The 12,906-nt window shown below is 48.4% G+C and overlaps 2 protein-coding genes across 2 annotated transcripts; both read right to left on the reverse strand.

Moving 5' to 3' along the window:
• Positions 1-774: 774 nt before the first annotated feature.
• Positions 775-2,581, reverse strand: EDB91DRAFT_1294624 (uncharacterized protein; the record flags this gene model as incomplete). The annotated part of the gene is made up of 4 exons (XM_041324897.1): positions 775-1,240; positions 1,839-1,957; positions 2,055-2,184; positions 2,488-2,581. 4 exons carry the CDS (start codon positions 2,579-2,581, stop codon positions 843-845), a joined length of 741 nt encoding a protein of 246 aa, XP_041175403.1. The 3' UTR covers positions 775-842.
• A 5,324-nt stretch (positions 2,582-7,905) lies between these two features.
• On the reverse strand, positions 7,906-11,498 carry EDB91DRAFT_1238142 (uncharacterized protein; the record flags this gene model as incomplete). Its single annotated transcript, XM_041321674.1, has 14 exons — positions 7,906-8,150; positions 8,206-8,813; positions 8,915-9,053; positions 9,106-9,291; positions 9,350-9,466; positions 9,502-9,706; positions 9,918-9,963; positions 10,042-10,185; positions 10,240-10,329; positions 10,367-10,434; positions 10,485-10,603; positions 10,649-10,856; positions 10,903-11,118; positions 11,169-11,498. 14 exons carry the CDS (start codon positions 11,496-11,498, stop codon positions 7,906-7,908), a joined length of 2,721 nt encoding a protein of 906 aa, XP_041175404.1.
• Positions 11,499-12,906: the final 1,408 nt, after the last annotated feature.

Here is a 12,906-nt window from a genome sequence, read left to right on the forward strand (position 1 = left end):
GCTGCGCCTTTGTAACATGACAATTCTGACAAATTACTAAACAAAGTCGGTAAGTGCAGTAAAATGTAATTTGGTCTATCGATATGGAAATAGCTGTAAACCGAAGGTGGATTGGTGTCTAACATAAGACCCCCAGCCATTCTCCATATCTCCATCCCGCCCTCGCCCAAAACACCCACCACACCCCGGCCCGTCCCACAGCCGTGCAATGCCGTCATATGCACCATTTCCAACCTGCTGCTTGCCACGTTCAGACGTAGCGATGCAGGATGAAGTCGCGGGGTGCATCATGATGCCTGTGGGGATGAAAGGGATGAAACCTGGTGGTCGAAGATGGACACGGTGCGGTCTGTCGATGCAGCGAGGAGCATGTTCCCATCTGGGGTTTCAGCAAGATCGAGCATCGGTCGGTCGGGGACATTCTGTGAAGTATTCAGGTTGCTTCACATCACGAGAGTTCCAAGCATTCCCCGCAAATCACGCTGTTGGCATTCCAGCGTCTGCGGACCGAGGAGGATCAATAAAAAATTCAGCTTGAGCTACAGGTTTACAACAACAGTGAGGCGACTATGCGGACGCCTCAGGATCAGAATGGACAACGGTAGGTCAGAAAGTCGCTTTTTGGATCCACAACGCAATCCCAAGCACCGTCGCTGTATGGCCCCTCTTCCATCCTATGTGCAGGGGCTGCATCTCACCCCCTGAGACAGGCCGTTCACGTACAGCGGCTGATGCCTGTCCTGTCTCATTGAAGACTCACTCAAAGTAATAGGCATTGCGATTATTAGAACAGCGATATCATAAGTTTGTTGGAGAGAGTCGTGGGCAATATCACCATGCACTTAGGGATCTGCATAACACTCCCGAGCACCTTTCTCTTCCCTTCCCTCGCTGGTTTTTGCTATCGGTAGGGCAGATATCTTGTGAGCAGCCTCCTCTTTCTCTTCCGCAATATCATTACCCTCTCTGTCACCTGTCGTAGCGGCCGGCTCTCCAGGAATAACAGCGCTGGCTTCTACACGAGGGTCCTCTGTTGTTTCATCCATCTGCCAACTTGGGTTCTGACCAGCACATCTATGCTTTCCGCCCCATCCGTCGGCAGGTGACGTTGCTTTTTTGACATACTCTTGCCCTTGGACCCCACTTATCACTTCGCCCTTTCGCCAGATGAGTAGGACCGCCGGTAGCTTAAGAGTTCGTTTCAACGGTTGCCGAGTGGTTTCTCGTCCACCCGCAGGAACTGAGGACGATTCAGGAAGGTTGGAGTTTCATATATCGATCAAAACGCCTCGTGGAGTTATTCGCGCAGTGATTCAAGCCTGCAAAGAAAATATCAATGAAACAGCTTGCAACAGTCATTACTGACATGCACGAGGGCGGAAAACGTGGGTGACCCCATATAGGCTGACATTGGTGATGTACGCGAAGGACTTGCCGCCCAAAGTTCCCTGTTGTGATACCCGTGACCAGCCCGAGCTCAGAAACGAAGTTGTTGCACCAACTGAGGTACCCGTACGATCGAGTGGTACCTTCTTTAAGAAACTGTTAGAAGCGCCGAAGGTGTTGCACAAAGTTTTAACGAATCTGAATACACTAGGTCGTACAGCTGATTGAAATAAACGATTCGTGAGTGCTATCTCGCGGGACAACAAGAACGTTGATGTGGATATTTATACACACCACAACACCCCAGGTCCGTACAGTCGAGTCAGCTGTATATTTTTGCAGGTTTTCGCAAATAGTGCTTTTGATACGTGTGCGGTGCGTGATTTATCATCTAGCATGGCCATTGGTGATTTGCGTTTTGTATTCCCGGGGGTGATTTCGCATTTTTTTACCATCGCCACGGTTTGGAGTGGTTTGGAGGTTTATAGGGATTGAGGTATCCCAGACATCGATGAGGTCGTCCCACGAAGAGGTGAGGAGCAGCGCGTCAGTAGATATGGGGGATAGTGGGCTGGGATAAAGATATTAGAAACCGACGCTTGGTGTACTGGGGCCCATTGAGCTCAGAGATATATGCGTGAGGCACGCGGTGAGGTCATGCGACGAACTTGTTAGACTCGGTGTCTGAAGACGAAGATGGCACGACGCAGACCGAATTGATGGGTGCAATGTCGAGAACAGGATTTGGGAATAGCCGAAGAGACGTAGGTGGCGTTACCGGTAGGCTGGCCTTTGGCCCTTTGTAAGTTATCACATATCAGAGTCATGAGCCAAGAGCGTATCGAGTCAGCATCCGGAATATATCATAACTTTTACACTGTCAAATTAGATGTGTTTACGTAGATACACGGAAAACTCAGCCCTGAACTAATTACTTCCGTGGAGGATAAAAGAACTCTGCCAGGATATGGCGTTTAGATAAATGTTCACACTCGAGAAGTTGACTTTGTAGAGTAAACTTAGGCGTAGCACAGATAGAACTGTCAGAACTAAACCGTTGTTACTCGGAGAGGGAAAGGATCAACTTGTTGGAGTCCGAACGATCCGAACGATCAGAGACGAAGAAGACCGACCGATCCGAGATGGTTGAGGAGGAAGAGTGACAGGTGGTCCAAGCCCAAGCCAAAATGGACATTGTCGAGCGACACCTTGACGTCGGCTCGAGTCCTGCAATAAGTTATTTATTCATTTGATATATTTTTCGTTTCTACATAGCTTACTATAAGAATGCCACTGGTAGCACAACCACATCTCAGCCTTTTCCAAGAGACTGAGATGTGAGTACATAGTTTCTACGTATCGTCTAGAACGCAGCTAACGAGTCATTAGTATACTTGTTTGTTAGGTACTTAGCTCGTTGCATGAGCCTTTTCCAAGAGACTGAGATTATACTTGTTCGTTAGAACGTCCCCGAAGGCCCGTGATATAATTACTCACCACAGGTTATGAGCCCTGTCTCGACCATGGATATATCGCTCCCCAGCTCCAACACCACCCTGCTTAACGTCCCGAAGCTTGCTGAAGATGGCTCGAACTGGATAACCTATAAGGAGCGGACATTAACAGCCATTGGCACTAGAGGTCTGATGCAGTATACTGATGGTCGAGCAAGTGAGCCGAAACCCTTCGCGGTTGACCCGAAGACAAAGGTTATTGTGAAGCCGGACGGGACAACGCCTACACAGGTGGATTACGATGAACTTGATAAATGTACAGACGAGTACCACCAGAAAAACTCACTGGTGAAACAGCAGATATTCAGCACGATTACCGATCGGCTGTTACTGTGAGTCCAGAAGCTGAAGGACACGTCGAAGATCTGGGAAGAGATATGTCAGATCCATGAAGGGAAGACAGAGCTCGTCCAGATAGACTTACATCGTCGGATGCAAGAGATGAAGTGCGATGAGGCAGGAGACATCAGATCTCACTTCGCAGAGCTCATGAGGCTCCGCAAATTGCTTGCAGGCATGGGCGTCGCGATCGCCAACCCAGATTTCCATGCAATCATCCTGGGTTCCCTCCCCAAGTCTTATAGACCACTCCTGTCGTCCATCACAGCAGCCTCGAAGATCACGAAAACTCCCGTCACACCCGACGAGCTCGTCACCATCATAACTGAAGAGCACGAGCACAGACAGCTTACTGAAAGACGCCCCGGCAAGAAGGGAGCTAGCGCAGCTCTCGCCGCAAAGGAGGCAAAAGGCAAAGGCCGCACCTCACCATCCTCTACCAACAAGACCAACCCCAACATTACCTGTTTTAACTGCGACCGAAAGGGCCATTACAAGATGGACTGTTGGAGACCTGGAGGGGGCAAGGAAGGGCAAGACCTGAACCAGCAGAGGAAGAGAGGGGAAAAGCCTCAGAAGCAAGGAGCAAACTCCACAGCAGAAGCCGAGTCCCAAGATCAGTACACTTTCGTCACATCAGACTTAGCGAGTGTAGCGAGAGACCTGGGCTTACCCGTCTAGAAGAGAGGCGCGATCATTGACTCGGGAGCAACATCTCATTTTTGCCCCAATTGCTCAAAGTTCGCCAACTTCATTACCATTCCTCCCCAAGATGTCCATACTGCGGACGGTTCTACTCTCAGCGCGATCGGACGAGGAGATGTTCAGATCGACTTACCCCTTGGTGAGAAGCGCACAACGGTAATGCTGAAGAATGCACTATACGCCCCTACCATGGCCTTTACCCTCATTTCCACTAATTGAATCACGGCAGGAGGCCTAGCGGTCCTTTTTGAAGGCCGCATGTGCAAGATATTGTCAAAGGGGCCCCCGCAGCACATCATTGTGGAAATTCCTCAAGTAGAGGGTCTGTATAGTGTGGTAGCGAGTCATCAGAGACACCACGCTAACGTAGCAACCATGAAGCTCACCGTTAACGAGGCGCATCGCATCCTCAGACACGTGTCCCAAACCGCTGTCATAGATGCGGTGAAGAAGGGTTTGATAACAGGTGTCGATATCGACACCACGTCGAAGCCGGAGTTCTGCGATGCCTGCGTCAAGGCAAAGTCAGCTCGAAAGCCCTTCCCGGATGAAGCTACGACCCACGCACTTACCTACGGGGAGTTGGTGCATATGGACCTCTGGGGACCAGCGCAGACCGCGAGTCTAGGGGGGTGCCTATACTATATCAGCTTTACTGACGACTATAGTCACCAGATGAAACTTCAATTTTTGAAGCTCAAAAGCGAGGCACTCACTGCATTCAAGGCCTATGAGGCCTGGCTAGCGCGTCAAACACCTGGCATTCGCTTAGCGAAAGTCCGTTCAGACCGAGGGGGAGAATATCTGAGCGCTGATTTCGATGACTACCTGCATCAGCAAGGTATCGAGCATCAACTCATGGTACACGACTCACCCCAGCAGAATGGCGTGGCAGAGCGTCTTAATCAAACATTAGTAGAGCATGCATGTGCAATGCTCATCGCGAAGGACTTACCAAAGTTCCTGTGGGCCGAAGCAGTGAGCTATGCGACCTGGTTGAAGAACAGATTACCCTCCTGTGCGACCCCCACCACTACGCCTCACAAACTCGTTCATAATATCAAGCCAAGTCTGGCCCAAGCGCATGAATTCAGGACGAGGGTATATGTCCATCTCCTGGAGGTGGGTAAGTTGGAGGCATGGGCGGAGGAAGCTCTCTTTGTCGGAGTGGACGTGGAAAGCAAGGGGTATAGGGTTTACTGGCTGATGAAACATCATGTTTCCGTGGAGTGCAGCGTCACTTTCACACCCACAGAGGTAATGGTACCTGAGGATGTCATGGACGAGGGGGAGCCAAGTGGTTCCGCCGCCACAAACGACCCACCCAACAACCCCGGCAACGTGGAAGGCGTCCAGACCATCCCTCAGGCACCCTCTACACCACCCAGACCAACCGCCAAGCAAATCACCCCACCAGTGCCACGCGTCACGCGAAACAGACCTCTTCCTGGGTACTATGCAAGACTGCAGGAAGGAGAGACGGCATCAGTTGCGATCGAATCCTTACTAGAAGCGTCAGAGTTGGACTTACTGGATGAGGAGTCCCATATCCACCTTGCGTTAGCAGCCACTGAACCAGAACCAACCCTGCAACAAGCCCTGAACGGCCCCAACGGAGTTGAGTGGCAGGAAGCTGTAGATTATGAAATCAGTCAGCTCGAGAAGCTAGGAACATGGGAGATAGTAGACGCACCTTGCGGCGCAAACCTGATACCCTGTCATTTCATCTTGGCCACCAAACGCAGTCCTGATGGCAAAAAACTCAAACTCCGGGCCCGTCTCGTCGTGAATGGTCAGAGGCAACAGTACAGAGTCGATTACGTTGACACGTTCGTGCCCACCGCCAACATGAGCACCATTCAAACGGTTCTGACGATGGCCGCGCAGAGAGACTGGGAGATACATCAAGTTGACATCAAAAGTGTGTACCTCTATGCCAGTATCCAGGAGGAGATATATATGAGGGCGCCGCCTGGCTATCTGAAGGATGGGCAGCAAGGAAAGGTGTTAAGGTTGCTGAGAAGCTTACCTGGGCTGAAGCAAGCGGGCTTCGAGTGGGCAGAGGAGTTAGCGGGCGTTTTCGCGAAGCTGGGCTTCACGCGATCGAAGGTCGACCAGGCGGTCTACTTCAAATGCAGCAAGACAGAACATATTGTCATCACCGTATCAGTAGATGATATGGCCGTCACCGCCAACCATATCTCCCACATCAAGCACTTTAAAGCGCAGCTGCTCAAATTTTTTGAGATATCGGATCTAGGGGAGCTTAACTGGCTGTTAGGACTCAAGGTAACGAGAGACCGTGAAGCACGTACCTTGACTCTATCCCAGAGAGCCTACATCGACACGATAGTCGAGCGGTTTTACCTAGGGGATGCAAAGAACGTGTTAACACCAATGGAGCCAGGTGCAATCCTATCTATTGATCAGTCGCCCGGTACAGCAGCGCAGTTAGACGCGATGCGCGACGTACCGTATCAACAAGCAATCGGATCTCTCATGTACGCGGCCACCAGCACGCGACCTGACATTGCATTTGCCATTGCTACCCTGTCGCAGTTTATGCACAACCCTGGTAGGACTCACTGGGAAGCCACCAAGTGCACGTTGCGTTACCTGAAGGGTACCGCGGATTTCGAACTTACCCTTGGATCAACGGATGAAGGTATTGAGGTGTTTGTCGATGCTGACTGGGCATTGCAACCCCACAGACACTTGATGTCTGGATATATCGTTATGTTGAATGGTGGCCCCATTGCATGGAGTGCGCGGAAGCAGCTGCTCATCGCGTTGTCTACTGCAGAGGCTGAGTACATCGCCCTGACTAGTGTTGTGAGAGAAGTACTTTACCTTCAGTACCTCATTGGAGAGCTTTATGAACCAACCCCACTCCCTACCCCCATCTTTTGCGACAATCAAGCAGCAATAGCGCTTGCGTCAAATGGGAAATTCCAATCCCGAACCAAGCACATCGACTTATGGTATCACTTCATCTGTTCCCACGTTAAGAATGAGACTTTCCGATTGTTCTACTGCCTGACCGACCATAACATCACTGACGCATTCACCAAGGCCCTGCCTCGCCCGCGCCTGCAAAAGTTATGTGGACAAATGTCCCTGGCTTGCGCTCGAGGGGGAGTGTTGGAGTCCAAATGATCCGAACGATCAGAGACGAAGAAGACCGACCAATCTGAGATGGTTGAGGAGGAAGAGTGACAGGTGGTCCAAGCCCAAGCCAAAATGGACATTGTCGAGCGACACCTTGACGTCGGCTCGAGTCCTGCAATAAGTTATTTATTCATTTGATATATTTTTCGTTTCTACATAGCTTACTATAAGAATGCCACTGGTAGCACAACCGCATCTCAGCCTTTTCCAAGAGACTGAGATGTGAGTACATAGTTTCTACGTATTGTCTAGAATGCAGCTAACGAGTCATTAGTATACTTGTTTGTTAGGTACTTAGCTCGTTGCATGAACCTTTTCCAAGAGACTGAGATTATACTTGTTCATTAGAACGTCCCCGAAGGCCTGTGATATAATTACTCACCACACAACTGTCCCTCCAACACTATGTAAACTAGCTTATATAGGTAAGGAGAGACTCGGGTAAAGTAAGGATAAAAGAAACACAAAGAATAACTAAGAATGAGTGAGTGATGCTGATGCACAACATCATGACAAGTTAATGCATTATATAGTCTAGTTACAAGAAACTGTTTGTGCATTAACAAGTGTAACTACCAGGTGCCAGTAAATGCATTAATGCAGTGTAACTACAAGATACCTGGCTCACTGATAAATGCATCACATCATCATGTAACTAAGGTTCAGACATAAGCACATTCTCCTCGAGTGATGTCATAATACTCAAACATATATCATGTGACAATTGGCGTGCAGGCTACAATTCAGGTTAAACTATGACAGTAGTACAGAGTGAAGGAGGAGCAGTAAGATATCAGGCCCATGAAGTCTCGAACTTGGCACTGAGGTCACGATGTAGATGAGCCTGGCGAGTGGCATAGGCAACTACCCCTTCCTTTTCAGCCCCCACAAGAGCATGCAAATGAGCTACGTTGTCCCACCAGAGTGCATGCCATTGAATAAATTGGAGAATGCGATGCATTTCTTCTTCCAGCAACTCAATCTCTTCCTTCCAGTGCATCATCCTGGTGCGAGCTTTGCACCACTCAACCCGAAGACCTATCACAGTTAATCTGGTGAGCGGGATGTTGTAGCATATGGGTGAAAAACATACAATCCTGGACTACTTCATCTTCGTCATCTCCGACTCCTTCCACCAACCAAATCCACGAGAGCTGCCGTCTTCCCTCACTCTCCCCCTTTCTAGGCACCATCATCCCACAGACATTGTCTCTGTTGTTCAGTGAGCAAAATTTAAGATTCCAACCTACCTTGTTTAGAACAGGTGCAAGGGAAGATAATGCAGCATGGGCCGCGCAATATTTCTCAGCGGAAGCTGTGGCCCTTGCCTCTACTCGGCCAAGTGCATTTTGCGCCCAGGTATTCACACTCTGACCCCGAATCCAGCTCTGTTTGAAGGTGTACAGGTAGTTGCGTAGTCGAAGACTCTGTCTAATCTCATCCAGCGCATCCCCTGCCTGTGCGATTTGTAGCTCCCATTCGATTGTATGAAGGTGGGGGCTGCAGGATATGGAGTCAGCTGTCAACAATGATGGTAATAAGAGCTTGATGTCTTCTGCCAGTGGATTGTCTGGAATGCCAATGGATTCGATTTGGGATGCTAACAACTGTGCCGTTGGAGTGTAGAGGAGTTGCACTTGCTTCCATGCATCCACTTTGCGCTGGAGGGCATTCTGCTGCCGCACGAGAACAGTCTTCTGTCTATTGGTTTGGTGCACTCCTTGGAGAGAGAATTCTGATTTGAAACAACGCCTAAGGCTATTTAGTGATATCAATGAAAAAAAAATGGTAGCACTACTTACTGTTCACTCTCGAGGTCAATTCCTGTTGCGATAAACACGCTGGGCAATATGTCTGGATGAAGCGATATGTCATTACCTTCCCGAAGTTGACGTGATTCTAGTTCAACCAGTTTGAGTTGAACTGCAGCTTGCGTGATTGCTATTGAAATATATATTAGATATTGCGCAACATTTATGGATGATTGACTTACTCGAAACTTTCATTTCAAAAGGATTGGGCACAGATGCATTGTTGGGATTTTCTTCCCAATGCTCGACACATGCTCTCCATCCTGCAGTGGTTTCTGGTGCCAAGGCTTCATTGAGCTCTTCAAAAGTGCTTGCATGAGCTTGATGTTCCTCGTTAGCCTCGTTCATCTTGCAAAGAAGAGTAGCACCTGACAGTAGCACAAAGTGAGAACATGCCAATGCTGTAGTGCTAGAGAGAACACGTACCGAGACCGACTGACTTCTTCCAGTTCCAATCACCGAAGTGATCGTCTAGCGTGTCCCTTCGAGATCCCGGTCCCATTTCCTTGGTACTCGATGCTACAGGATTGATATTCGACCACCCTCATTCAGGGGCCTCTCCATCTGTACATCTGTACACCCGACATTCTTGGAAAAATTGAAGGAGAACGCGGACTGACATTTGAGGATGTGGGCAGGTAAATGAAATTTCGGCACAAATAAGCGGACCAATTTACTTGTGTGATCGAGTTGAAGATGAGCCAGCATTGTCGACATGCATTGCCAGAGGTTCTTGTGCCATTGGCACGCAATATTGTAAGAGACGTTGAGAACATTGACACACTGTCATCCAAGTGTCGAGAAAAATAGATAGTCCATGTTCGTGTACCTGAAAATGAATGCAGTGATTAGTATGTTGAAATGGTTTTGCAGGCCATTATCACAAATAACTCACCTCTCACCTTTCTGTAAGTCTCTGATGCCATTCGGTAATTTCATATTGTGTCGTGCACAATCAATCGTTCCTACACCTGTCGCAGCCAAGCCTTGTGACGCCTTCAGTGTCGGCCATGTTAACAGCATTGTGAGATGAACATGTACTTTTCTGCGCAATTGAGGTCAGATACAGTATAGTAAGGGAAGCGTGAAAAAGCACCTCCTGTGGCTTGCTGCTATACTGCTGCATGTGGGATTTGTAGGCTGTTTCTTCGACAAAATATGCCCATCCACGACTCAGGCCAGGGTCTATGCCATCCTTTGAAATTGCGCGCCTCTTCAAGCGAAAATTAGCGTCTATAGTGACAAAGAGTGCGTATAACCATCTGACAATGTAAGTGATCAATCAAAGTCTCGCACACTAAGGTAAAGATGCTTACCGCTTGTCATCTGGCGCCTCCTGCCAATCATCTGGTAGGTTTTTTCCAGGCTGGGGGCAAGCAGGACACACAACGGCACATTCTCCCTCCCTCGTTCCCTCCACACCAGTTGAATCATGGCCACGACCAGCTGCGTTTAAGCATCTTGAAGTGTCGCCACTCTCGAACCATCCACAAGAAGGCCTCGTACTGATCCTGCAAACAAATTAAGCAGCTAGGAGATGACAAGAAAGTATATCACAAACCTTGTATGGGTGAAGACCAGTATTATCAGTAAGTCGTGCAATTGCGTGATAAAATCCATAGCCACAAGCCTTGGACTCGAAGGACAACAGATGGTACTGTTCAAGAATTCGAAATGTGGCTGCCATTCAGGGTTCCAAAGTAGTTGCTGGAAACCATGCGGCACGAAGTAGCTGTGTTGTATGTGTCTGCGCAGTGTCGCAACCACAGTAATCAAGCCCGACTTTGTGTATGCCGTTGGTGTGAATTATTGTGAAGTCGTCATTGAACGCCTGCCGGGGTAATAGGCAATCCTCTCCAATCAGATGGCCGAGTTGTACGCGTAACCCGAGCTGTTTGAGCGACAGAGAAACAAATGAAGATCCCGTCCATTTCTGCACAAACATGAGTATAATTAAGGTGATAAGTACAACAACTTACCTGAATCTGGTGGAGGGGATTCCTGGTGTGCAAAGCCACGATACATAGTGAGCAAAACAATTCCCTGCTGAAGCAACCCATGCAGCGGAATTCTGGGTGGCCAAAACCACAATTTCCACAGACACAAAGGTCCATGTAGTCGCCCTGTCCATTGTGCTGCAAAAACTCGAGTAAGAAGGTGTCGCGTTCAGCTTTCCATGACAGAAGAGGATGATCCTATGCAGTGTTCAAAAGAGTTGTAGCATAGAATAAAATTAGTATCTTACACCAGCTGTGTGTTTGCATTTGCGATTATCTTCAGTCTCCAAACATTCAGTCTCTATGTCTGCACCAGTAAAATCTGAAAAGTCATGGTTTGTGTGTGAGTCAGTCATTAAGGAGGAGTCCATTGCTTCGATGAGTTGGACTGAAGATGCACTAGTCTTCGCGGTGACATGAGATCCGTGTGCTGAGAACCCTTGTTTTTGAGAGATGAAGGTGTATGTCTCGTGGATGCTGCTTGATGCACTTGAAAGCTGGGAGGTATAGATATTGACCTTTTTCCGCTTTGCTGCAGCACATCTATTAGCTTTCGTGAACGACAGATGTCGAGGCATTGGCCTGCATTGAGTTGAAGGATCTGGATGCATAACTTGAACTTAAGCCACAAGCAGAATGATTAATACTGATGCGACGAGGCAAACGTTGCACTAGACATAGAGCCCTGGGGTCTGCAGATGCATGCGCTGAGTCAGAGTGCGCTGTTGCTGCGGCTGAGTCAGATGAAGAAACACATTATTTTGAAATAACGCATTACTGTAATGCAACATGTTAAGTTCATCAACATCAGTAATGCATTACTTCCTCATTGCGCTGCCTTATAAATGAGCCTGTTGGTTAGTACTCCCTCATTGCGTCTTTCCTCACATTTGTTCTGATGTCTGAGTCTCTAGGTTCAAGTCCTGTGCAATGTTCAGGAAGATCTTCACCACCTTCCAGTGATCCTCAGGCTGGACCTCGTCTGTGCCACTGTGGTATGTTTCTGTGTACCCCTGGACCTTGTCAGAAATGCTCAATGCTGGTTGGTCCGGGTGTGCCACCCAAGCCTTATGTACAGTGTAAGGAATTCTCCAAACGCCTCTACAAAAACTGATTGTTCAACAGGTTTCCCTGCACGATCTGTTAAACTTACACACACCTCATCGTTGACCCTCGGTTCACCCACTATCACACCAATACCCCTACCATTACCTGATCTGCCACTGACAAGTGTTAGTGGCGCACTTTTTTGGTTGCCTGAAACATTATCACTCACTATCACACCCTACTTTACTGGAGACGCAGACGCAGATGTTAGGACGGTCAACTGAGACGAAGATTTATACAAGGAAATTGTCCGTGCGATGGCTGATGATTGTTATGTATACCTGTGCGATGGAATCCTCTACAATATGCCTGCAGTGCCTGCCACATCTGGACCATATTACTGTGTCACTCGTGGATGACACATTGGGGTTTTCAATCACTGGTAAGTCGGTTCTGTCTGACATTGTGTATACTCACTGGGCACTTGTATCTAGGGATGAAGCTGAGGAGTACATTGAAGGCTTTTCTGAAGTGGCTTATGCTGTTGCTTCGCTCACCATTGGAGAGTTACTTGTTTGCAATGCCATCAAGAAGGGTGAATTCTACAATTCTCAAATACGAGCTTAGCACATCAATGTATCTATCCTATGTATTCACTGTAGTTCGCATCTGTCTTTTTTGCTGGGCGCCCTGTGCATTCGTACCTTCAGTTGAGACACCACGACACTGAATTTTAGAGTCCATATGCATTTGCTACAGCCCCTTCAGCACTCATTTTCTCTAGCCGTAGATTTTCCAAGCGTGGTCAAAGTCAACTGTGCTCCATGGTAGAAGTACAAATATATATTCTTCTGACTGCACCTCCCCCACACGCTCCGGGTCAAGCTAACGTGCATCATATTTATGTCCGATCATTGCTAGATGAACCTCTTCAATAAA

Source organism: Suillus paluster, assembly GCF_016628075.1.
Source record: "Suillus paluster strain FC165 chromosome Unknown EDB91scaffold_41, whole genome shotgun sequence".
Taxonomy (NCBI): Eukaryota; Fungi; Basidiomycota; class Agaricomycetes; order Boletales; family Suillaceae; genus Suillus; species Suillus paluster.